At 39.5% G+C, this 26,748-nt stretch overlaps 2 protein-coding genes across 5 annotated transcripts in view; both read right to left on the bottom strand.

The window, feature by feature from the left end:
* Positions 1–4,523: 4,523 nt before the first annotated feature.
* On the bottom strand, positions 4,524–10,327 carry npas4l (neuronal PAS domain protein 4 like). 2 transcript variants are annotated; one of them, XM_048204081.1, is made up of 9 exons: positions 9,939–10,327; positions 9,706–9,776; positions 8,876–9,039; positions 8,656–8,798; positions 8,319–8,415; positions 8,011–8,233; positions 6,919–7,028; positions 6,234–6,369; positions 4,524–6,118 (listed from the first exon to the last, which is right to left on the bottom strand). In XM_048204081.1, the coding sequence occupies exons 2-9, from the start codon at positions 9,762–9,764 to the stop codon at positions 5,320–5,322; spliced, it is 1,731 nt and encodes a 576-aa protein (XP_048060038.1). In that variant the 5' UTR covers positions 9,765–9,776; positions 9,939–10,327; the 3' UTR covers positions 4,524–5,319. The 2 variants fall into 2 exon arrangements, with proteins under 2 accessions (XP_048060038.1, XP_048060037.1); XM_048204080.1 differs by lacking the exon at positions 9,939–10,327 and having other exon boundaries at positions 9,706–9,915.
* Positions 10,328–14,317: 3,990 nt separating this feature from the next.
* The window catches only part of klhdc3 (kelch domain containing 3), a 34,321-nt gene continuing 21,890 nt past the window's right edge, over positions 14,318–26,748 (bottom strand). For all 3 annotated transcript variants that reach the window (XM_048204075.1, XM_048204076.1, XM_048204077.1), the window contains exons 9-11: positions 21,414–21,487; positions 19,754–19,832; positions 14,318–15,920 (exon numbers count right to left, since the gene is read on the bottom strand). In XM_048204075.1, coding sequence (XP_048060032.1) covers positions 15,854–15,920; positions 19,754–19,832; positions 21,414–21,487 — 220 coding nt within the window. In that variant the 3' untranslated portion in view covers positions 14,318–15,853. The remainder of the gene's footprint in view (positions 15,921–19,753; positions 19,833–21,413; positions 21,488–26,748) is intronic.

Genomic DNA, 26,748 nt, shown 5'->3' with positions numbered 1-26,748 from the left:
TAATGCTCAGTCATCACTCAATCACCTAATTATCTCAATAACTCCAACATGTTTCAGTGCTACATTTAACAGCCTGTAGTGTTCACACTGAGCAGTGTTAATTTCATCTAGGCTAACACATGTGGGGCGTACATGGAAACTGAGGACAAAACTGGCTGGTCCCCAGTTAGATATCCCAGGTGACACCCCAAATAAGTGTGCTGGCTGGGTACCCATTTCCTCACAACGTTACACACAAAACCAAATCTTCAATCAACATTCACAAAACCCCTGGACTCTTCTGGCAAAATCAAACAATCAACCGTTTCACCTGTTTTCAAAATCAAACAATGCATTCAGTTCATACACATCAACATCAGGCATAAACTCATTCATTAAACACTACATCAAAAATGGAGAACAGTATCCAGACCATGAATTTATGTGTATATTGTATACAGTAAACAAATTTTGCAATCAAAAAAGTATAGTGATCCCAACTAAGGTGATTAGGCTATTGTACGCTGTATATATAGGCTATAAAACACAGTAGTCCGAATGCAAAAGCCAAAAAGGTAAAAGAAAACTCTAAATTAAAAACATGTTACAGTACACTCAAAAAAAGTTTTGCAACTGCAAAATCAAGGTCAGTGAGAGATTCTTTCGGAAACACAGCTGGAGATCTTTCTCTTTATTTTTTTAACATTATACTTTGATAGTACAGGAGATCAGAGTCAGACGGTTCTTGAGCTCTGACTCAAAGCGCTTCTGCTCCGTGTAGAAACACAAAGCCAGAGTGAAAACAGCTCCTGTTATCAGCGCTACAGACTGATATTTTCTCATCATTAGAGCTTTGAGAGAAGAACAGCCTGACGTCAGAGAGTCGCAGCTGAACGCGGATCAATCGCGCCACCTGGTGGAGCAACATTTACAAACGCTTTTACCAACATTCCTCTTACAGTTTTTTCAAATTGCTTACACACTAAAAGTGGTACTTAAGGCCCATTCAGTGAAACCATTCACTCATGTACCGAATCTTCAGACCAAGTCTGCAAAATTACAAGCACATTACGTGCTTTTAACTCAGTTTGCTTTTGTAAAACAAACTTTTTGCAAAACTTTAAGCACAGTTCTCTACATTACATCACTCAAAACTAACAACTCTTGCGTTTCATTTGGGAAACACTGCCATTTACAGTTTTTTTTACAATCGCTAGGACCCATTTTTCAATGCTTGGAACACCTTTTCAAAACTCTTCACACAGTGAGCACAACAGAAAACTGTGGATCATTTATTTATCATTGCTTTGGCACAAAATGTGTTCAATGACTATCTTTCAAATGACATTAATTCTTTTCTCACTTCGACACAACAAATGCCAAAACTCTGTGTACATACAGGCCAATTTGCACATGCTTTCATAGTGTTTTCAAAACGGTAAGACTTAAAGGTACAATTTGTAGGACCTGCCACTAGAGGGCGCACTACCAAAACAATAACAATCGCGTGGTTTGATGACGCTAAGAAGGTGCGTGAAATGATGGGATTTGTTGTCTTCTACCCAACCGCTGACGGCCATCGATCAGACGGAAAGATAAATCATGGATTTAACGGATGAGGTAAAGTTTTATAAATGTATAAACTATGGATCAGACGCGTCCTCGCGCGGGTCTAGAGACGCGATGCCCCGCGTTTGGCGTGTGTGCCCCATAATACTAATCGTGTTGATCGTTATAATGGTATACGTTTTCTGTAAAGATACGAATCAAAACAACTCACCTGTCGAGTAAAACACAAGCGAGATCGGCATCTCTTTCTAGGTGAAGTTTGTCGCGAAGCTCTCTCCATCTAGAAAATGCAACACCGATATTGATCCTCGCTCTTTCTCTCCTCTTGTCCCAAACTCTTCTTGGGTCGTTTGGTTGGCCCGTACGCTTACGTTTACGGGAGCTGTCCTTGTCGACAGAACCAGCAGCAGATGGTAAACAGTAATTATGTTCCATAAATAAGTAACACAATCAACCATAAAACGTGCAAGAAGTAAATAAGGAACTGCTTGAAGCAAGCTAGTGGTTTGCTGGACGCTAGACACTACTTCCGCAATTGTCCACGACACTGTTGTCATGTGGTTTCTACGTCAGTAAAGGCGGTAACAAAGGGTAACTGACGTCATTGACAGGCGACTGCACTGCCCCGTGTCACTGTTTAGAATGGGAATTTTCTCATGATTTACAAGTAGTTGAAAACATTAGAGATATTGTTAGTAATCAGCTGGACAAAATATCTAGTGGTTTTTGGATATTTTACTGCGAATATCTTACAAATTGTACCTTTAAGTTCAAAACAATAACATAACTGAATAAGACAGAAATATGCTGCATTTGTACAGTAAAATTGTAATGAAAACCCATTCAAAGGGGAAAACTTAGAATAATTTTGTACTGATATGTAAACATGAGTGTTATTCTTGTTTTGTTAAGAAATTTCACAAAAGAAAACATATAATGCTACCTGATGTTAGTGTTTTTTAGGTCAGTGTTTTATGACAAAATGTGTTTTCTGGCTGAAAACCTGGAAGTTCTGGAAGAATGAGTTGATTTGAGACATGAATGAAGTGTTTTGGTAGATTTAGTGGATTTTGAATGTGAAATTAAATTAACTGCTGTGCCAAGATGAGAGTTGGTTAGGAGAACTGTGTGAAGAGTTTTGAAAAAGTGACCTAAGTACTGAGAAATGTGTCCTTGCGATTGTAAAAAAAAAAAATTGTATACACCCAACAATCATGTGTGAAACCTCATATACATAAATTGATCACTTAGAAATCAAAATTCAATGTTTTGAGAAAGAAAGAAATTATTCTTGCCCTCTTGCATTTATGTTTATTGCATATATTTTTTCGTAGTTGTATATTGTAGTGTTTTACATTTTTCACATCTGTGTGTAGTTTGGCGTGTATGTGGCTAAAACTATTTTTAAAATAGTTAAAATAGTTTTGAATGAAGTGTTTGCTTTTGAAAGAGATGTGCGACATTTTGCATGTTGTGTGCATGTTTTGTGGTTTTGTGTGTAGAATTTTGAGAAATGGAGTCAGTTTAAAAAAACTCTGTGTAAGCAATCTGAAAGAACTGTAATAGCACTGAATGTGTGATGACTGAATGTGAATGAGTGACCTTTTTGTTTCTCTACAACAACACAAGTGGATAAACTGGCTTTTCTTTCATATGATTTACTGTATATATATATATATATATTGTAATTCTAGACTAAATGTGAGCATTTACTCATCTCACCTGCACAATAAGTCAGTTTTCCTCAAAATTAATAAAAACTGTGAAATGCAAACTCGGAATATTGCAGAAACCTGCAATAATTAAATGTAGGCTACTAAATTAAACAAATATACTTTATGTATTAAATCTTACATTATTAACTAATGTGTTTGCTGCTGATTTACCATACCATAATAAGCAAAAATGACTTTAGATAAACATCACATTTGTGATCAGCCTGAAGCTTATCCATTTCACTATTAGTGTTAAAGGGCCTTTACATTTGCCAAAAGTAGAACTTTTTAGAAAATCGAAAATCGAAAAAACAAACAAACAAGCAAGCCCAGCTCAGGTGAGAAAAAGTAACACAAAAGAAATGTAAAGCATTACTTTCCATAAAAAGTAACTAATGCAATTACTTTTTTAGAGAGTAACGCAATATTGTAATGCATTAGCTTTAAAAGTAACTTTCCCCAACACTGGTCATTGGGTGTATGTCCTATGTACTATTCTCAAATGTATATTTATTAAACTGTTGATGTGATATTTTACAGCGATTTTCAGTTTTTTATATTGATCAGAAATGCAGCTGGTATTTTTTTGCTCTTTTGTTCATTGGTGTGTGAAGTCAGCTTTATTTCTACAGTGCTTTATTCAATACAGATTGTTTCAAAGTAGCTTCACAGTAATAAACAGGCAAATAACAGAGTTGATGTTGGAAAGTTCATCAATTATAAAGGAGTTCTACAGAAGCATCATTATTCAGATCAATTAACAAAAATCTCATATGGCATATGAGAAATATGGCAAATCTCAACTGCCTGATTGTTTATATTGTCTCAAGATGTAATGATATTATCCTCCAGCTCTAGTCTGATAAATGCGACTATAAGGCATGAAGATAAACATTAACCTCATGATTCGCAGAGCTAGTGCAAGACAATTTGTGGTAAAAAGTATATATATTAGAAAATGACATGGTTTCTCTAGATGAGACTCTTATTCCTCGTCTGGGATCATGTAGAGCTCTTTGAAGCTGCACTGAAACTGACATTTGGACCTTCAACCCGTTGAAAGTCCACTATATGGAGAAAAATCCTGGAATGTTTTTCTCAAAAACCTTAATTTCTTTTCGACTGAAGAAAGAAAGAAAGACATCTTGGATGACATGGGGGTGAGTAAATTATCAGGAAATTTGAATTCTGAAGTGAACTAATCCTTTAATCAGAGTTCAGAATGAGGATCGGTCTCATGCATGACTAAACAGACCACAGTTTTACTTCTCTCAACGACTTTATTGACATTACATACAAAAATAGAAACAGGGAGCAAGAATATATAAATAAGCTCTAAACATTATAGATTATTCTGACATGGAGAAATACAGATGGCAAACTTTACATTCATATCTGGAGTGAAACTTGTGTTTGCTTGAATGATCAAAAAATCATAAACTACAGAAATAAATACAGAAGGAGTTTGGAGTGATTTGATGAGGTAGATTCAGTTCTTCGGCCTCGCTTCAGGACCTCCTGTGTCGTTTCTCAGTCGTTTTCCATAAGTGCAGAAGCTTATTGATGAATCGTTTACAAGAACAACATCTACATCTACTGAGTGACAAGAAACCAAACATCCTTAAATCAACATACATTTACTGCAGAAGCAAAATGACTGAAGATATTAAGTCTTGATTTCTGAAAAATGTGGCAAAGTTTGTGCTTAAAACAAGAACAAATATCTGCCAATGGAGTCAGAAAAACAAACTTCATTCAAAGGTGAATACAAGATTATTTTTCTGACACCTCATTTTTTGCAGTGTAGTGGTAAATGTTAAGACAGCGGACAGTGTTGACACTATTAATAATTCACATAAAACACTGCACGTTTATAAATTATTCTTGAGAAACGATGAGAAACCTGTTCCCACCAACACCTCATCAAATCTCCACGGAAACCAGCCACTGGTTGCCATGGCAATATGCCATACTGGGTTACTAGAGTAAGTCACAGACTTCAGTTAGCTCATGGATCTATGTGAGAAACACCAGCGTTTCACGATCTGTTGTACGTTTAATGGATGCCGGCGTACAGACAGTGATGGAGTTGATGCAACTCAGTGTTGGTGTGTGTCGCGCTGATGAACGGCTCCACGGAGAGGCCGCCGGGAGCCACCGGGAGCCCGTTCCACACGCAGTCTGTGTTTTTGGCCGAGGCCGCGTCCAGATCGCACAGGATGCTGTCGATGACTCTCTCGTCCAGCAGCGGCTCAGGCGTCCAGCAGAGGGCGCCATCGGGCTGCGTGTGTCGACTGAAGCTGCTGGCCAGAGAGCGGATCTGATGGGCCAGCGTTCCGACCTCCACCTGCTCCGTCTGGCTGAAGAGGAAATGTCCGTCCGCCGAGGGGGAGGGCTCCGGCGTCAGCAGACTCGACACGCTGTCCTGAGCAAACATGAAGTCCTCCTGATGCAGGACGCAGTCTGACGGGCCCTCGCTCGCGTCCAGCACCGGCTGGTACACGGGGACGCGGTGAGCGTCGGGCAGACAGACGGGAGGAAGAGCGTCAGGGTACGGCTGAGACACTGGGAACGCTTCAGATGGGCAGAAGCGTGAGCCGCACACCAAGTGCTCAAAAGAGCCATAGCCTTCAGACAGGAAGTCAGAGGAGTGAGAGGAAGTGGGGCTGTAGGGCGGCGTGGAGAAGAAGCTTCTGATCTGCACATCGCCCGTCTCTGAGCTCCTCCTGCTTCTGCTCGGCATCTGTCCTGCCGTCTCCGGCAAGCAGACGGGACCCGGAGACACCTGAGCACCGCAGACAGACGGAGACACGCTGCCGTAGAGCTTGTCTTTGAGATAGATGGCTTCTGTTTCACTGTAGATGAGATAAAAGCGGGAGAAAATCAGTCACGTGTGACACACAATTCAAATGCTGTTTGAGTTAAAGAGGAAGAGGAAGAAATCAGTCGAGCGAAGATGAGGAAGTTCACCTGATGACGTGGTTCTTGCAGGCGATCGATTCTTTGGCTGCTTTCGTAGTTGCACAAATGTAGAGCCAGATCCATGACAGATCCTTCCGCTGAAGTCTGACCAGCATCTCTGCACTTGTGTCGCCTTCATCTCGTACTGCAGAAAAAGACGTGTGTGTGTCAGTAAAGCTGCATGTTCTTCAGTGCAACAGTATGAACAGATCATGATCACACAACAGGTCAAAAGTTTGGGGTCGGTGAGATGTTTCTGAAAGTCTCTTCTGCTCACCAAGGCTGCATTTATTTGATCAAAAATGCAATAAAAACTGTAAAACATTATTACAATTTAAAATGGCAAAACTGTAATTTATTCCTGTGATAAAAGCTGAATTTTCAGCATCATTACTCCAGTCTTCAGTGTCACATGATCCTTCAGAAATCATTCTAATATGCTGATTTGCTGCTCAAGAAACATTTCTGATTATTATCTGTGTTAAAAACAGTTGTGCTGCTTCATATTTGTGTGGAAACTGTGATACATTTTATTTTTCAGGATTCTTTGATGAATAGAAAGCTTAAAACAACAGCATTCGTTTGAAATAGAATCTTTTGTAACATTATAAATGTCTTTACTGTCACTTTTGATGTAACTTTGATGAATAAAAGTATTCATTTCTTTCAAAGGTGTGTATTTGTGTTGACTCACTGAGTGTCGTGTGGCAGCGGGCGGCGAGCGTGAGGTCATCAGGGTGCAGGAGGTCGTACCACGATCGACCAATCAGCTCCTCTGCTGAGAATCCCAGGTGGAACAAAACACTGTGGAAACATAATTCAACATTCAACAAACCAAATCACTCACACCAGAATAATGACTGAAGATGTATCAAAATTAAGTGAGTTTACACTTTAAACAAGAACAAGTATCTGCCAATGGGGTCAGAAAAATAAACTTCATTTAAAGAGAAAACAAGGTAATTTTTCTGACCCCATTGCCGTTCCACACCCGTAAGACCTTCGTTAATCTTCGGAACACAAATTAAGATATTTTTGTGGAAATCCGATGGCTCTGTGAGGCCTGCATAGGGAGCAATGACATTTCCTCTCTCAAGATCCATTAATGTACTAAAAACATATTTAAATCAGTTCATGTGAGTACAGTGGTTCAATAATAATATTATAAAGCGACGATAATATTTTTTCATTAAGCTTCGGAGCATTATGAATCTTTTGTGTCGAATCATGATTCAGATTGCGTGTCAAACCGCCAAACTGCTGAAATCACGTGACTTTGGCGCTCCGAACCACTGATTCGACACGCTGATTCATTATGCTCTGAAGCTTTTGAAATCGGCCATCACTAAATAAGTTATTTTGTTTTTTGGCGCACCAAAAATATTCTCGTCGCTTTATAATATTAATATTAAACCACTGTACTCACATGAACCGATTTAAATATGTTTTTAGTACCTTTATGGATCTTGAGAGAGGAAATGTCATTGCTCCCTATGGAGGCCTCACTGAGCCATCGGATTTCAACAAAAATATCTTAATTTGTGTTCCGAAGATTAACGAATGACATTTTCATTTTTGGGTGAACTAACCCTTTAAGCAAAATCTCACTTCATTTTTCAGAAAACAACACTTAATATCTTCAGTCATTTTGCTTCTCCAGTAAATGAATCTTGATTTAAGAATGTTTAGATATTTGTGCTGGAAAACAAGACAAAACCACTGAGGAAGAATTCATAGATCGCCACAACTTTTGTCACACATGATGGGAAAGTGTTCCAGTGTGTACCTGTAGGGGGCGTGAGTGAGGCTCATGTCAGGCCGGTGGAGCGTGTGGAAGGAGCCGGAGGCGTGGAGGAGCTGGCGGTCCTGCAGTCTGTCGGCCGTGGGCGTACAGAGCGCCACAAACAGAGAGGAGCTCTGGAAGCGTCCCTTCACCAGCATGGAGCAGCAGCTGCCGTACTGGAGCCGGAAGGCTTTGGAGGTGAGCATACGGCACACGAAACTCCTCTCTGAGACACAGAGAGAGGACATCAGGACCTGATCCGGCCACAACACCACATGCAGAAGAAAGCTGGGCTCTCGAGCAACACGCACCTGCTGAGACGTCCGGATCTCTCAAAACGAGCTTCAGCGCTTCTGCGTCGCGACTGTCCATCATATCATAGAAAGTGTCTCCCTGAAGGATATCGACCTGCAAAACAACACAAAACACTTAAACACACTCAATATAATCACTGAATATTGAAAGAGTAACGGATGAATGTGTGTCAAGTCAGCTTTATTTCTACAGCACTTTGATTGATTAAAAGCAGCAGGAAAATAACAAAATCAATAATGCAAACTTCATCAAATATGAGATAATGCAACAGTGTCATTATTCAGATCAATTCACATGCACATGAAACAAAAGAAACAGACCGTTTTCACTCACCATTGACAGGCCGAGATATTCTACCACGTTTTCAGACACGTACACCAGTTTTCCGTCTTTGGTCAAAGCAACAATAAACCCAGGCAAGGCTTGCAGAAAGCTCTCGTTCAGAGGAGAAACACTGCTGCCGTCCTCATGAACACCTTGATTAAGCAAAGAGCGTTTAGATTGAGATCTGACTGAGACTGAAGGACGTGTGTCTTCAGGAGACTGTCTTTACCTGTGAGCAACACAGTCTTCCTGATGAAGGTGCAGATGAGCGACATGGAGTGCAGGTACGACAGACGCTCCTGCTCTTCAGCATCGATGGGCAGCAGCGCCCGCAAAGTCCGGATCTCGGCATTGATGTGGTCTCGCCGGGCTTTGGACGCCCCTTTAGTGGACCTGCATCAGACCATGAAGACAGAAGGTCAGACAAAATCTGCATCCAACACAGTTTCTCAAACATTATCAGAGCCTCAGAAGAACCGAGACAATCGATTATATTATGGTGAAAACATGCATGTGTTGCCTTTCTTTCCCCCTCTGATTAGAGTACAGCATTTATTATTAAGAATTATCTCTACTAGTCTGATACTGTGTGAGAGAGACACACACACACACACAAAAACACACACACACACAAGCTCACTGTCTGTCAGTGCAGCAAACACACACCCAGCAAACAGGGAACGTTCTGGCAAGGTTCTCTCAAAGTTCTTTCAGTGACGTTAATAGAACGTTCGTTCAAAGTTATCTGGACTTTAATAATGTTCAAACATTGGCACAAAAACTATATCAATACAATATATCATTAATGAAATCTGTAATTTATAAATGTTACTACTTTTTACAAATATTCAAAAGTTTTCATAACTTCAAAACTTTCTTAGAACATATTTTTGTTAGCTTAGGGTTGTCATTTACATGCAGAGCAGCACAATTTCATCACAAGATTTTACGCAGCAGTGTCAATGTAATATAAACGCATAATAACGGTGCGGTGCGCGTGCAGGAGACCGAACACACCGGGCTTGTGCACGCGCGGAACTCCTCACAGGTTTGACTGACCTGAAGCGTTTAGACGCGCGGAGGCTCCGTCTGATGCTCGTGTCGCAGCTGACGCTCATCCTCACCGAGATCTGAAGCAAAGCAAAAAAGCCCATTTTAAACATCTGAAGAAGAATTCGCGTTGGAAAAAAAACATTGATAACATGCAAAACATATAAACCACGATGACAGGTCAGTATTAGTATAGTTAGGGTTAGTTGGTGGTAGTTGAGCTGCTGTAGAGCTCGCCTCACCTCTGACCGCTGTGTGTGCGTGTGTGTGTGAGTGTGTGATGATCCGCGAGTCTCTCGTGTCTTTTATAGTCTCGAGCTCAACCTGAGACCTGAGGAAGAAAAAACACTCAGCGTGACGACACGAGGAGTGACCAGATATTTATAGCGCGTGAGTGTAAAAATAACTAGTGACATCATCACAACAAACACACACACACACACAAAGAGAGAGAGATAATTAATATTAAGTGTTAGTTATTCCACTCTGAATTTTATCAAATAACAATAACATTTCATTCATTTCTTCAGGTTTCAAGCTTCATGCAGAGATACACAATTTGTGTAGTTTGTGTGATTTAAAGGGTTAGTTCACCCAAAAAATGAAATTTCTGTCATTAATTACTCACCCTCATGTCGTTCCACACCTGTAAGACCTTTGTTCATCTTCGGAACACAAATTAAGATATTTTTGATGAAATCCGAGAGTTTTTTTTTAATCTCCCATATAGCAATAAAATTACTGTCATTCAAAGTCCAGAAAGGTTCTATACATCGTTAAACCTCTAGCCCTCTTCGGTCATTTTTGACCTTGAAAAATCGTAGTTTCGTCGGAATGAGATGACACTTGGTGAATTTTGTCGCATTAGCAATATGAACACACACACAAAAAATCAAGGACATGATTTGGATATGTTAAAGGGTCGTAAAAAAAATAGTCACGACAGGAAATGAATGGGAAATACGAAAAAATACAAAAACTCAGAGAATCTTTTGTTGGTACAAACTACAAATCAGACACTGTGCAGAAAAACAGTACACAGCAATGAAGGGGGGACACTCTAAAATGTCAAGAGTGTAAAATAGACACACCCAACCCCCATCCACACACACACATACAGTATATGAACTAGCACGGCTATAACACAGAGCAAGTTTATACAAATGTGTGAAATAAAATCAATAATTCAGCCACAGAGCAGTAAAAAATTAACAGCAAGAAAGTGGTTACCCTCAAAAACCTCGAGAGTACAAAACAGAAACACACACTCACTTACACACATTCACAGACACACACACACACAACACACCATTATACACACACAAATGAACTGGTGTGGCTGTAACAATATGATAAAATTGAGCCAAAACTCAAATAAGAGGTTGAAATCAGATCAGACCCAGATTTATTAAGCTGTAATAAAACACACCTGTTCATTTTTGTTTTATTTTGTAATGAATTTTGATGTTATGTGTGACAAAATGTCCTCCTCTGTGTTCAGGTTTGACTGTAGTAAAATTAATGCAATAACCGACACTTCAAATCAACATTTAAAAAAAAATCTAAACCTTGACAAAAAGTTGTCTTTGAGAATGTCTAAGTATAAATCCAAATCCAAAACTTAATAAAAACAAGTATTTATGTCTAAAAACAACTAGAGAATTTATATAGGATTCCTATATATAGAGCTCTATAGGAATCTAGTGGTTACAACATGGCATTACATAAGTTTTTCCTTTTTTACTCTCACCAGATGGCACTAATCTACCTTCAAAAAAATGGATTTTAAATTTCTATTTTAACATGGAATACTGCTTTAATTGAAAAATAATAATAATAATAAAAAAATTAGAAAAAAATTGTGTATTTTTTCAATGGGGAAAAATACCTAATAAAAATTTTATAAATATTGCATAGCATCATAAAATACCCTCAAAATTTGATATAATAATCAAAAAATATTATTGAACTAAAATATATTACAATGGTTTTCCTGAAAAACAAAAAAGTTACATATAAAGGCTTCCGTCACTTTTGGCCGTAAAGAAGGCAAGTGTGACTCCTAAACAAAGAGGGCCAGAGGGTTAAAATAGTCAACATGACTGCAGTGGTTCAACCTTTGAAATTGTTGAAAAAAGTTATTTTTATTTTGTTTTCTCATCGCTTTGTGACATTAAGGATGAACCACTGTAGTCACGGTGACTATTTTAATGATGTCTTCAGTACTTTTATGGACTTTGAATGATATTAATTGCATTGCTTTCTATAGGGAATAAAAAAACTCGGATTTCATCAAAAAATATCTTAATTTGTGTTCTGATGATGAACAAATGTCTAACAGGTTTGGAAGTTACGACACAAGGGTGAGTACTTAAAGGATTAGTTCACTTTCAAATGAAAATTACCCCAAGATTTACTCACCCTCAAGCCATCCTAGGTGTATTTGACCTTCTTCTTTCTGATGAACACAATGTGAGTTATATTAAGTCTTACAAAGTCGCGTTGTAAGTTGAAAACAGAAGCTATGGTAGTATGAGAGTTTTACACTTTCTTCGCATGTTGAATACGGAAGGTGGTCTGGCAGAAGCTAGATATTTTACTTCATAACTTGTTAAATATGGATATTTTTCTTACACAAACGCATCGCTTCTCTTCAGAAGGCCTTTATTAACCCCGAGAAGCTGTGTGGAGCATGTTGATGTCAGATGGATGCACTTTCTTCAGCTTCATACTCGTCGGTCCCGTTCACTGCCATTATAAAGCTTGGATGCATCAGGATATTTATTAATATAACTCAGATTGAAATTTTGACTTTCACAACAAACTCATGCATGACATTTGAAAAAAATGCATTACAAAATCAAAATTTCAAACGTTTGAAATCATCTGACTGGATGTAATCACAGACTGAAATCTGTCCATCAAACACTAGGTGATTTTCTGACCAACATCTGCAGACTGACTTTCTGCAAGTCAGGGGATAAATCTGTTCAAAAGTCCTTCATTCCAGCCTTTAGTGTCAATATTTGATTCAGTGAGGAACCTGAAGAAGAAGCTCAGAGGAAGACGTCTCAGCGCCTTGGCTTCTGTAGAGTCGGTTTGGGTTTAGTGTGCATTGCTTCAGGGCTAGATCGAGCCTAAGCAAACCTCAGATCGTTTTATATGAAAGTCTGTGGAGGGTCGTCAGAATAAAGTGTGTCTGCGGAGTTTCCCGTCTGCAGCGCCGCCGCACTTAAAGATAACACAGGACTTTATAGCAGCAGCTACTGACAGACATGAACACACTGCCACTGCGAGACGGACCCACGGATTCACCAACGTCTGAGGTCTTCACACGCAGTTCTGCCTTCAGACGTCGCTGAAGCTGATCGATCTGGAGGGTATCAGTATCATTAATGGACACTTATGAGCTGATCGTTCACAAATGCTGACACACTGAAGCGAATGTGACGATCAGAAGATGACACATATCTGCCAATGGAACGGAAAACGAGTTTATTTTTCTGACCCCATTGGCAGATATTTTTTCTTGTTTTAAACATAAACTCGCTTCATTTTGAGACATTTTTCATTAATCAAGACTTAATATCTTCAGTTATTTTGCTTCTCCAGTAAATGTATCTTGATTTATGAAGAATGTTTAAATATTTGTGCTGGAAAACAAGACAGAAACATGAGGAAGAAGCTTTTTTTTTTGTTTTTTTTTTGTAGTGTATCAATATTATTTTTATTATTAGGAGTTCCTTTCCATTTAGTGTCAGACAAATCACGAATGAAAGAAAACCAGCTTTCTATGCTACGATACATGGCAGTGAATCAAATCTGTCTTTTCTTTGGGAAAGATTCAATGGTCTAATGAGCTGTCGGAGGTCAGGAGAATCATCTTCAGGTGATTCATCACAGTTTGTTGGGAGCTGAAGAGCGTTTGACTCCATCGAGCGCCGCAGGTCAAAACAACCATGGGCTCATGACACGACATGAGTTTTAATGCTGTATTTGGGTCTGGAGAAGCTCGTCCCCAGAGAGAGTGACGATTGAGCTCACAGACATCCAACACACGATCTGCGGCCATTAGCGCTGAGCTGAAGGCACAAGTTTAAGGTTCCTGTGAAAACGAGGAGGCCAACAGGTGGGTTTCGTCCGATCACAATTCCTCAAGCAGTTAACCTTTAGCTTTCACAACCTTTGCTCAATAGAAGCCCATTAAGGTCATGTCCACTGAGAGATCGGCCAAATCAATCAAGCTTCATACGAGAAACAACGCTGCAGAGAGACATTAAGACTTTGCATTTAAATCTGACCGGTTAACTTGAAGGCAGAAGGTTGCGAGCATCACGCAGATGCTTGTGAAAGTTTCTTAGGCTGATCATGATGAAGACGTGCCTATATTGGACATCAGACAGAGGAATGGATCTGGAATGAAGCCATACAGGGAGAATAATATTGCATGAAATGTCTTACATTCTAGAGAAATACATGTTCATTTAAAAATAAGTTTTATTTAATCACTTCTTCTCAAAATTGTGCTCAAATCTGTAGGTGTTACAAGAAACAACTTCTTAACGTGCTTTTTATATAGGCACACGTGTGTGTATTCCAGTACATTTAAGCAGACAATAAGCAAAATTATCATCAATTTTATTGTTTAGGAAATTCAAAAGATTCCATTTAAAACCCGTTTACAACATTGACCGAGTCGTCACTTGTGGAAAAGATTCATCCGCCACCTAGGAATCATGTGTCATTTCCAAACATCAACAGCATTTACACCAATCAGAACATACAGAATGTAAAAGCTTTTCTTTAGTCTCTTCCTCTCATATATAAAACATATCTATTTTAGCATGTTAGCAAGACCATCATGGAAAAGGATCAAGCAGCATGTCACTAAACCATCATCGCTTTCTTCCCTTGACCATCAGTCTCTATCAGCTACAGATCATCATGAAAATGCACTTCATTTTGGGACTTCATTTTTTTTGAAGGTTGAACTTTCTGATGCAGTTTGTTTGCACAATATTTATTATGACAGTTTGATGTCAGATATTCACAATAACACAATAAAATCTCTAATAAAACATATTTCAAATCCGGTCAGAGCAGAAGCCGTTAAAACTCTGGGCGCTTCGATTCCAGACCCTCTGAAGATCTGAAGTGGCCACAAGAACATCAGGCACTGGATGAGACGCCAGAAACGTCCCACGGGACTCGAATAAAGCCGCATGTCAGACGCACCAACACTGACGCGGCGTCTACATGTGCTTCAGCTTTGGCACCATCGATATCTATCAATACCAATATTCTGTAATCAAACAGTGAAGATTCAGATGAAATATAAACCGCAGTAATGGATCTGATTTTTAGGATGTTTGCAGACTCTGGGAATCTGGCATTTCAAAGCTAGGTTTGTAAGACGCGAACTGGAAGAAATTCAACATGAACATCAGATTCAGATTCATCTCTGTTTGCTGGAAAAAAACACTTGAGGCCGTTTATTAGATGGTGCTGATTTGAAACATCTTTTGGTGTGATTGAGTACATGAGAAAACATACTCTAATCTTTCACAACATCATTTGTTTGTGCGCTCTCTTTGAGATCTAAAGAGGGAGAGTTTTTACTGTGTGCGCCGAACGCCGGATCCTGAAGGACGCACGCATGCAGAGGGAATATTTTCCTTTCTATTGATTGTTGAGTCAAGTTTTATTGTCAGAAGCACTGTGGGAAAACAGAAAACCACTCCAGTTCAAAGGAGGGTAACGCGACATGTGTCCAATGGTTTTTGTCTCCTCTTCACTGCCTTTCGATATGTAAGAGCACGTGTGCGGAGCGTAACGAAAGTCTTGCATATAAACCGGCAATCTGAACACACAAGCAGAGAAATGACAGATTACAGGTTAAATGACCTTCATTTCACTCCAGATTCTCTTTAAAACACTGTAACACTGATGAATAATTGGACTGATTTAAAAGCATGAAGGTCCGTTTCTCCGCAACAGTTCAACGGTGGCAAAATCAAACTAGGAAAGTGCCGCTCGTCCGCAGGGAAAAGGCCTTGGCCCACAAATAGGTCTAATGGAGAAACTTCAATCCGGAATCCAAACGGGTGAAAAGCAGCTGATCTCTGGAGCGGGCCGTTCCGAGGATGGTTCTGACGGCTCAGCCGTGAGAGGAGAATATGGGCCGGCTGATGTTGCTGTTGGTGGTCATGGCCGTCAGCTCCCACCTGAAGAACGGCAGACACAAACACACGCGTCACACTAGATCAAATCACCGTTTCAATCAGTCACACTGAGCGCAGTCATGTTAAAGGGATTTGCACAATCAAACTAACACAAACATGCTGGTTCCCTGCAGGAGGGCGGATGTGTGCCGGCTACAGCGGGAGGGGCTTTCGTTAGACTCATTAAGATAAGACGCCACTTCACCATTTGTATTCTCCATCACTATCAGACCGTGCGTCTCCTCCACACACTTACCAGCCTCCAGTTAAAGGTTCTTAACACAGAAACCTTTCAAAATAGGGCTTGAAAATCGTCAAATTCGCAATCAGATTTCCAGATAATCGATTCGGACATCCAGAGATTGAGTCTCATTAGTACTGCGTGATTTTTGATTATTGGACACAGTTGGAAGAAGCCCCAGACATTAACATCTTTAAATCAGCTACTGTTTGTGGCATGTTTGCCACTTTATGTTAGATAATAGTAATAGTTCTGACTATAAAACTAATAATACTGATTACGGCAATAAATAAAGCTGCAAGCAGCAATTAAAGGGGCCAAAAAAGGCATGAGTTACGCGAGCATGGATGGAAGCATCAGAGCAACTGCAACAATGAGTAATTAAAGGTGCCGTAGAACGTCTTTTCACAAGATGTAATATAAGTCTAAGGTGTCCCCTGAATGTGTCTGTGAAGTTTCAGCTCAAAATACCCCATAGATTTATTTAAATAAATTTTATTTTGGGGCATCATTAACTATGCACCGATTCATGCTGCGGCCCCTTTAAATCGCGTGCTCCCTGCCCCCTGAGCTCTCGACTATAAGTGCTGTTATACAGTGCATTTACAAAGTTCACACAGCTAATATAACCCTCAAATGGATCTTTACAAAGTGTTCGTCATGCAGCATGTCTAATCGCGTAAGTAGGTATTTATTTGGATGTTTGATAGTGCTCCGTGGCTAAAGCTAACATTACACACTGTTGGAGAGATTTATAAAGAATGAAGTTGTGTTTATGAATTATACAGACTGCAAGTGTTTAAAAATGAAAATAGCGACGGCTCTCGTCTCCGAATACAGTAATAAACGATGGTAACTTTAACCACATTTAACAGTACATTAGCAACATGCTAACAAAACATTTAGAAAGACAATTTACAAATATCACTAAAAATATCATGTAATCATGGATCATGTCAGTTATTATTGCTCCATCTGCCATTTTTCGCTATTGTTCTTGCTTGCTTACCTAGTCTGATGATTCAGCTGTGCACAGATCCAGACGTTAATACTGACTGCCCTTGTCTAATGCCTTGAACATGAGCTGACATATGCAAATATTGGGGGCGTACATATTAATGATCCCGACTGTTACGTAACAGTCGGTGTTATGTTGAGATTCGCCTGTTCTTCAGAGGTCTTTTAAACAAATGAGATTTATATAAGAAGGAGGAAGGAATGGAGTTTGAAACTCAATGTATGTCTTTTCCATGTACTGAACTCTTGTTATTCAACTATGCTGAGGTAAATTCAATTTTTGATTCTAGAGCACCTTTAAATACATTTTAGATCATTTTAGTCAAAATGGCTGAAAAATCTTAAATATAATAACTAGTAATATCCGATTATATTCAACCAATAGGTGGCGCTGTGAACAAATTGATGTTGTGTGGTCAGTGTGAGGAGACAATGACAAGCACAAAGTTTGGTGTCAATATGCCAAAGTGTTGCAGAGTTACAGCATCCGTGTCGTTTTGGCGTCATGCCATCAAATTTGTTGATGCGTCAAATGATATCGGTTTGGTATATTAAAGGTCCCGTTTTTCGTGGTTTTTTGAAGCTTTGATTGTGTTTATAGTGTGCAATATAACATGTGTTCATGTTTCGTGTGTAAAAAAAACACAGTATTTTTCACATAATTTACTTATCTGTATACCGCTGTTTCCACTGTCATAAAAACGGGCTGATGACTTCCTTGTTCTATGAAGTCCCTCCTTCAGAAATACGTAACGAGTTCTGATTGTGCCAGCGGTTCCTGTGTTGTGATTCGACAGCAGTTTAGCGCATCTTGCCCAGAAAGGTCACGCCTCTTACCATAACGTGGAGATGCACTCGCTCAGTGTTATTGTAAACATGTCTTTAATTTTACCCTATCAATTTGAGCCGGAATCAGACTCGGTGATTGGACTGCGGGATGAAAATAACAGCGTTTCGACGACATGGCGACAAACACACTCTACAAACGCAACTCTTGTGTATTCCTGTGGGCGGAGGTTAGTCAAAAAACTGTTTTAGTGACGTCATTAAAGAATGAAGTAGAGGGATGTAGTCCAAACTGGCCGTTCGATGTAGGCGACTTCTGTTAAATAAAATATCTCGCTTGGCATTGAACTTTGAGCTTTAAAATTTTACAGATTTTATTTATACTCTAACAACAACATTACACACTAACTAAAGTTTGAAACATGGGATCACGAAGAACGGGACCTTTAACACAAAATCCATAAATATTTGCTGGCATGTTCTAAAGATTATCTGCTGCCCCAAAAGGTACCCTTTTTGAGTACCTTCAAGGCACCATGCCGAGGACACATACTGAGTTTCGTAATGATATGCCAATGTTTTAGTAAAATATAGCATTTTACATTTTCGTTTTCGTTTGCGTGTTATTCGAGAATGGGTTGAGGAATCAAGTTGAATTCCATAACTTTTTGTTGCCATGGTCTGAAGATGATCTGATTTGATTTTCGTGAAAATCAGAGCAATAGTCTAGGAGGAGTTTGAAAATTCAAAATGGTGGAAAGTTTTCTTGACGGAAAATAGGGTGCATTCGAATCATCTTGAGCCGAGGAAAATAATGGTTTCTAGCTCTTTGGAAAGTTGGTGGAGCTACAGGGAATGAGTTAAGGTGATGATACATGGGGCAACTTTTTGAGCAATGTTGCCAAGCGACGATGCTTGGGCACTTTCCCATTGAGAATGGGCAACAAATTTCTATCTGGATAGTTTAGATCAAAATTTGTTGCCCATTCTCAATGGGAAAGTGTTCAAGGAACATCGCTTGGCAACACTGCCCGGCAACATTGATCAAAAAGTTTCCCCATGTATCATCACCTTTAGAGACAACAAATTTGCTATGGAACAGTTCAGACTGTCCTCTATCTGTGTGCCATTCATAACTTTCCTGCAAGTGGATCTATGGCCTGCCATAGACTTTCATGGCAGAAAAAGACGTTCTGCAGAAAACAGTGATGTCATCATCCAGCTCAGTTCTCAATGCTGGAAGACAGAGGCGACAGTGGCAAGAACCCAAACTCCATCAGGTGACAGAACAGAGAAAAAACCTTGGGAGAAGAAGTGTGTGTGTGTGTCTGTGCAGCTGCTGGTGTTTGGACTGAACCTGCACAATATATTTTGTCTTTGGTGAGAGCGATAATTCGTTTCACTAATTGGCTGAATTATTGGGCTTTGTTGCGGCTGTGGAGAATTAAGGTGTCTTCACTCTCTCCCTCCATCATGAGTGTGTGTGTGTGTGAGTGTGAGTGTGTGTAACCTGATCAGTAAAGCCATGATCTGCTGACAAGAGCCCAGAGCTGATGAGGGTCAAGGGTTGAGGTGCAGATTGTTATCGCTGTCTCTGGTTTCACACTCATTCACTAGGAGCAGTAAACGTGAGTGTGCGTGTGAGAGTGTGTGTGTGTGCGCACACTCATACGCCCTGAATCACTGCATGCGTGTTCGTCAGAAGATGCTGATGGGACTTTCATTCACATATGAAGGCTGATCGTGAGCCATACATCCGTCTCGTGGTCAGTGTGTTTATACGGTTTCTCACCTGATGTCATGAGGGAGTCCAGACTGATCCAGACTGTACTGAATAACCGCTAGCTTGCATAAAGTCTTCAGATTAGGACCTAAAAAACATAGTAAAAAAACTCAGTAACACATAAGTGTTCACTCTTAAAAATAAAGGTTCAAAGGTTTTTGCAGTGATGCCATAGAAGAAACATTTTTGGCTCCCCAAAGAATTTTTCAGTGAACAGATCTTAAAAGAACCAAGTTTTTTTTTTAGTGTGAAAAACCTTTTTCCACTTTAAAGAACATTTTGTGCAAAGGATGCTAATAAAAAAAACCTACCTATAAATGATATCTTATTGCTTTTTAATAGGGTTATTAATTTTTGATAGGGTTTATAAGGCACTTAATATTCACTAATATTATAGATTTGACTGCACTGACACTATCAGATGAGAACAAAACTTGAACTGAATTGATCTGAATAATGACTCTGTCTTCTGAGCTGCTTTACAGCTGAAATTTAATTTGTCTCATATCTGATGAAGTTTGCAAGCTGACTTGACTATTAGGTTTTGCGCGTCAGCGGCGCGTCATCAGAAGCGCTTCAGGACAGCCGTACATGTCCTTCCGCTGACGCTCACGTGTGAGTATTGGCCTCCACAGGACAGTCGAGTGTCTCCAGCGCTTCCCTGCTCTATTTTCACCTGTTCCTGTGGCGCTGCCCTGAAGATGCTGCCAAACGGAAGAGCCTTTATTTGGTGCCGGATGCACCTCGCCGTGCCCGTCTGGCTCAGAGAAAGAGAGGGAGAGAGAGAGAGAGAGACGGTCCACGGGGCTCTGTGAGCTCGCCCGCGTCACTGACAGAGTGCAAATCAGACGCTTCGTCATGATACGACCTGATATCGATTCTCTTAGCCAGAGATACGATATTTGCCGACACCTCAAAAAATGTTGCGATACAATTAGATTAGATTCAAGGGTATATCGATCGATATTACGATATTATGTGTCTATTTTACACAACAGGTTACATTTTTATTAGCTCACAAATGCGACCAAAATATATAACATGAACATTTAATTGAACTCTTTGAAAATTTTGCACGTCCTGTATCACAATTGGGACATTCACAACCAAAAAATACACTCAAGTTAAAAATAAATAAATAAATAAATAAATTATGTGAAGGAAAAAAATCAAGTCAGTCATTAGTAATGGTTAAAGCTTATGACATGACAACAGACAAGAAAGTCTTCCAGACTACTTCTAAAATGTGTAATGTGTAAATCTGGTGCAAATCCTCATTAGGAAACAACAAAAATGAGGTACTGCATTTGTAGAAAAATACTTTCATTTAGGAAAAATAAATAGAGTATAAGTTACAAAATATAGCTGTTAAATTTTTATTTGAGGCTGAGTTTCAAAATAAAGGTGCCACATAAAAATATTGTTTTTGTACATTGTGTTAATACATTGTATCTTTAGTCATTTGATCGATGTATCATTACACCCCTATTCACTGACTGACTGCATTGCTTTTCATGAATGTATTGATCATTTGTCACATTTCAATCTTATTTTAGCTTCAGTACTGTGAGGGTTAATCCACAGCGAGGGACACATGATTTTAACTATAACTTAACTATTTAGCACTAATTAGCACAACTAATTAGCACTGAAACAGACTGAGACTCACTGAAGTCCAGGATGTACAGGTCCGAATGGTCCATGAGGTTGAACTCGTCACCCATCCCCTGCTCCGGACACGGACTGAAAGACAAGAGCATCATCATCAGCGCAACAATCCCATAATGCTTCTTCAAAGGACCGCGTGACAGGAAATCAAACCCGTCTGCGAGTCTCTTTGAACTTTATTAAATGAATGAGTGACCAGCAACTATGCAAGCTAGGTTTTGCCACTAAATAAAAAAATAAAAAGGTATTTGTGATTTTTTTCTCTCACAATTCTGACTTTTTTTTTCTCAGAATTCCAAGTTATAAAGTCAGAAATTGCATGATATAAACTTGCAACTCTGACTTTTTTTCTCAGAATTATGAGTTTATATCACGCAATTCTGACTTTATAACTCGGAATTCTGACTTTATATCTCACAATTCTGACTTTATATCACGCAATTCTGACTTTATAACTCGGAATTCTGACTTTTTATCACACAATTCTGACTTTTTATCTCACAATTCTGACTTTTTATCATACAATTCTGACTTTATATCACGCAATTCTGAATTTATATCACGCAATTCTGACTTTATCATGCAATTCTAACTTTAACTCGCAATTCTGACTTTTTATCATACAATTCTGACTTTATCATGCAATTCTAACTTTAACTCGCAATTCTGACTTTTTATCATACAATCTGAATTTATATCACGCAATTCTGACATTTTATCACGCAATTCTGACTTTATCACGCAATTCTAACTTTAACTCGCAATTCTGACTTTTTATCATACAATTCTGACTTTTTATCACGCAATTCTGACTTTTTAATCATACAATTCTGACTATATCACCCAATTCTGAATTTATATCACGCAATTCTGACTTTATCACGCAATTCTAACTTTAACTCGCAATTCTGACTTTTTAATCATACAATTCTGACTTTTTATCACTCAATTCTGACTTTATATCATAGAATTCTGACTTTTTATCACGCAATTCTGACTTTTTATCTCACAATTCTGACTTTTTATCTCACAATTCTGACTTTTTATCACGCAATTCTGACTTTTTATCTCACAATTCTGACTTTTTATCTCACAATTCTGACTTTTTATCTCACAATTCTGACTTTTTATCTCACAATTCTGACTTTTTATCACGCAATTCTAACTTTAACTCGCAATGCTGACTTTTTATCACACAATTCTGACTTTTTAATCACGCAATTCTGAATTTATATCACGCAATTCTGACATTTTATCACGCAATTCTGACTTTATCACGCAATTCTAACTTTAACTCGCAATTCTGACTTTTTATCATACAATTCTAACTTTAACTCGCAATTCTGACTTTTTATCATACAATCTGAATTTATATCACGCAATTCTGACATTTTATCACGCAATTCTGACTTTATCACGCAATTCTAACTTTAACTCGCAATTCTGACTTTTTATCATACAATTCTGACTTTTTATCACGCAATTCTGACTTTTTAATCATACAATTCTGACTATATCACGCAATTCTGACTATATCACGCAATTCTGAATTTATATCACGCAATTCTGACTTTAACTCGCAATTCTGACTTTTTAATCATACAATTCTGACTTTTTATCACTCAATTCTGACTTTATATCATAGAATTCTGACGTTTTATCACGCAATTCTGATTTTTTATCACGCAATTCTGACTTTATACCTCGCAATTCTGAGAAAAAAAGTCAGAATTGTGAGATAAATAGTCGCAATTACCTTTTTTATTTCATGGCAGAAACAAGCTTCCATAGCAACAGATAAAAAACATACAGAATTCATTCAGTCGTGTGAAAGGATCACTAAATGTTTGGCTGCGTTGTCTCCTCCTCCAAACACCATGAAAAACACTTGATGATTTGTTCGACCTTTATAAATTTTATATTTCAGCAAACAAAAATATGGGCAATAGTGTGAAACAAACATTTTTCCATTCTCTGTTTTCTTGTTTTATTCTTATCCAGACCTGGAAATGACTAAACTCAAACTCTATACTGTGAGGAACCCTGAAACCTTGATGATGGTGTGAATATGCAGATGTTTGGTGTGATCGCAGCTTCAGTCCTGCTGCTGAAATTTCACCACTCAACACTAGTTAAAAGGTTTAAACCTTTCAGTTTCCCACCCAGATCTTTAACCAGCACAAAAATACAGCCACTCTTTTCTTCCCATGTTACAACATTGCTAAAAGAGGAAGCAGTGAGACTCACACACAGCTTATCAGGAGCAAACACACGGAGACCTGCAGGAAACGCTGGAGTATCTCACACAAACACTCCTTCCTGCTGACACACCTGCACTGAACACTAAAAACATCATCATCATCATCATCATCGCCACGGTCATCCGGTGATCCGTCCAGAACCAAGACCCGCTCCATCGTCCCGTCACACGTCTCGAACCTCGGCTCTTGAGTGCAGGATGTCGTTGGGATTTTATGTTCCTGATCTTGCTTAAACAAACAGCTCGCTGGTTTAAAGAGAATCAGAGCGGTTCGGGGTCCCGGGAGGCCAGCTGTGGAACTCATTACATCCCCCGACCCACCGGGAGGTCAGCCAGCCCGGATTATGCCCAGACCTTTATCAGAGCCGCGGGCCGTTACATTAACGTACGCACGCTCCTATTTATTTACCTTCATCGGCCGCCGCTCTGCTCAGAGTTAATGAAACGTGCCCTATGAACCCCAGGAGCGGAGCGCTGTCACACGGCCAGCTCTAAGACAACAGCGCAGCAACAAAACAAATAAAAGACAAAGAGAGCGAGTGACACAAGAGTATCGAGGAAACGAGTGGAAGAAAGATGACACATGCAGATCCACAGAGAGCTTCATTAATGCTGAACCTCACAGATCAAGATTCACTAACAGCTCAAACCAGCGCAAACACTCTTCTGGCATTAAAACTACAGTCGGGATTTACTAAAGTCACGCACAGGGTTCCTACACATTTTCCATTTCAAAATTACATACTTTTCCAAACTCAATACCCAAGACTCTCTGTAGATTTTCAGACCATATTTAACATAAATGGTTCATGCAGCATTTTTTTCAGCTTTAAATTTGGAATTTTTTCATTGATTTTCACGAAGTGACAACATACAGATCCCCTAAAATTAAATACATATAAAATATACAGACTTTTGCATGCACACAAGAAACTTTTTTGTGTCCTCAAGAAACTATTCACATGTGCACAGGAATTTTTTTAATGCTTACGCATTAAAATTTCTAGTTTTATATATACTATAACCTATTTCCGTTGTGTCACTGCCATAGTACTATGAAGAAAACAAGATCATGGATGCACATAAATTAATAGAGATCTATTTGCTCAAAATTTGGCTTTCTTTAGGGTAGTACCTCTAATATCAAGGCATAATGTCCAATTTAACGCATCCTCTGTGGCGACGGAGAAACCATGACACAAAATGGCACAATACCGCTGTGTGCATTGTCCTATTTGCCAAGTTCAAGGGTCTATAAAAAAGACTTGTACTGTAAAAAAAAAAAAAGTGTTAAAAATGTGGCTTTTGTTAGGGTAGTACATCTTATTTCAAGGCCTTAGGTTTGCTTTAACGCATACTCTGTGGTGGCCACGAAACCACACCGCGAAATGGGCTGATGGTGCAATACGGCTGTGTGCATTGTCCTATATGCTAAGTTTAATGACGTCTGATAATTAAATGTAAATGTACAATTGTTTCCTAGCTAGTTTCTAGTGTCAGTGTACTAAACTCAATAAAAGCTATTGAGATATTACTATCAAAACGTTCAATCACAGCATCAACACGATCCACTGACGCAAAGACAAATAAAGAGCCATTCAGTGCACATGTTGGGTTTCCAGTAGCAGAAATGACTGAATGATCACAGACTGACAGCAGCGGATGATAAAGGCAGTGAGCGGCTCGCATCCGCGCCAAACCCCAGACAGACAGACAGACAGACGGGTCGGGTGGTGCAGTGAGACAGCTGATGCGGCCCGAGCGCTTGACGGTGTGAAAGTGTTTTGTGAGTTTATGAGGTTTCCTGGTGTTTGACGGCTCATTTGTGTTACATGATCAGCCAAGTATCATTGAGGAGGTTCCTCCCCCTTCACTCACTCACACACACTCCCCCTATGAAAACACACTTGCTGTTGGTCGTAACACCGCTGGGAATGTCGACTGGAATCTTCTAAAGCTTCTCTGCCTACAATCACCTCATTAGCCCGAGCGTCACCTTCTTAAAAGGTCACTAATGAAGAAATGAAACCCCCCGTTCGAGAGAGAGACACTGTTTCTCTACAGAAACTAGAAAACTTCCTTCACAGCAGGATCTCTCTCACACACACACACACACACACACACACACACACGTTTAATGCGTTCCATGCATCCTGGTTCTGACAGGGAAGTAATGCGCTTGCTGTTTCCTCCTCTTCTTTCCCGATGAGTGCCGAGAGCTCGCAGAAGTTCAGGAACTCATTGTGTGCTATGACTTCCTGTAGAGAGTCTTATCTGTGCGGCACAGATTCATTATGATCCTTGTTGACACAAAGTTGTTTGTTGGTAGTGAACATCAATGTAAAGGTGTTCACACTCGATTAAACCAATCATCGAACCAAACAACAAGCAAACCGAGACCCACATTTTCAGAGTTCGCTTCCAAACTAACTCTGAAGCGTTTCGACTGAAATATGAACGCAACACAGACCAAAGACATCTAAACGAACCAAAAAGAAAACCAAAAACCCTGGTTCTTCTTGTTACAGTTTGATACAAGCGTCAAAACCACGTCTCCTCGCAGCAGATCTTCGCTTGTGTGTAACGGAGGGATTCCTGCTGCTTTTTTGACTCCTTTACACATTTTATAAGCTCTTTGTAAAGCCATCTGCTGTTAAAAAGTAAGCTCAGAAGCGATTCGAGAGAGAATCGCAATACATTCGGAAAATATCAGAATCAATCCAGATTCATTGTATCGAGAATTGATGTATTGTCCCATGCCAAACTAAAGACCTCTGGGTAATAAAAATGTGTAACATCCAGTGAACGAGTCCTCCGTTGATCCGTGTGGAATGGCAATCAGCATCTACAGATCATGCAGATTGAGTCCGGATCTTAACCTCAGGTCTGAACCCTTCAGGTCGGCTATCAGAGACGCTGATGTCCGATGGTGGATTAATAACGTCTGAGAGAAGCTCGGCAGCGGTGGATAATGTGGCTGAACTGCGCTGATGGAGTCTGGGTTTAAATTTAGACGCAGCAGAGACAGAGGCCGAATCCAGCTGATACCAGCAGCACCGCTGAGCCCGTGTGAAAA

Source organism: Megalobrama amblycephala, linkage group LG10 (assembly GCF_018812025.1).
Source record: "Megalobrama amblycephala isolate DHTTF-2021 linkage group LG10, ASM1881202v1, whole genome shotgun sequence".
Classification (NCBI taxonomy): domain Eukaryota; kingdom Metazoa; phylum Chordata; class Actinopteri; order Cypriniformes; family Xenocyprididae; genus Megalobrama; species Megalobrama amblycephala.
This window is presented reverse-complemented; position numbering and strand designations above follow the sequence as displayed.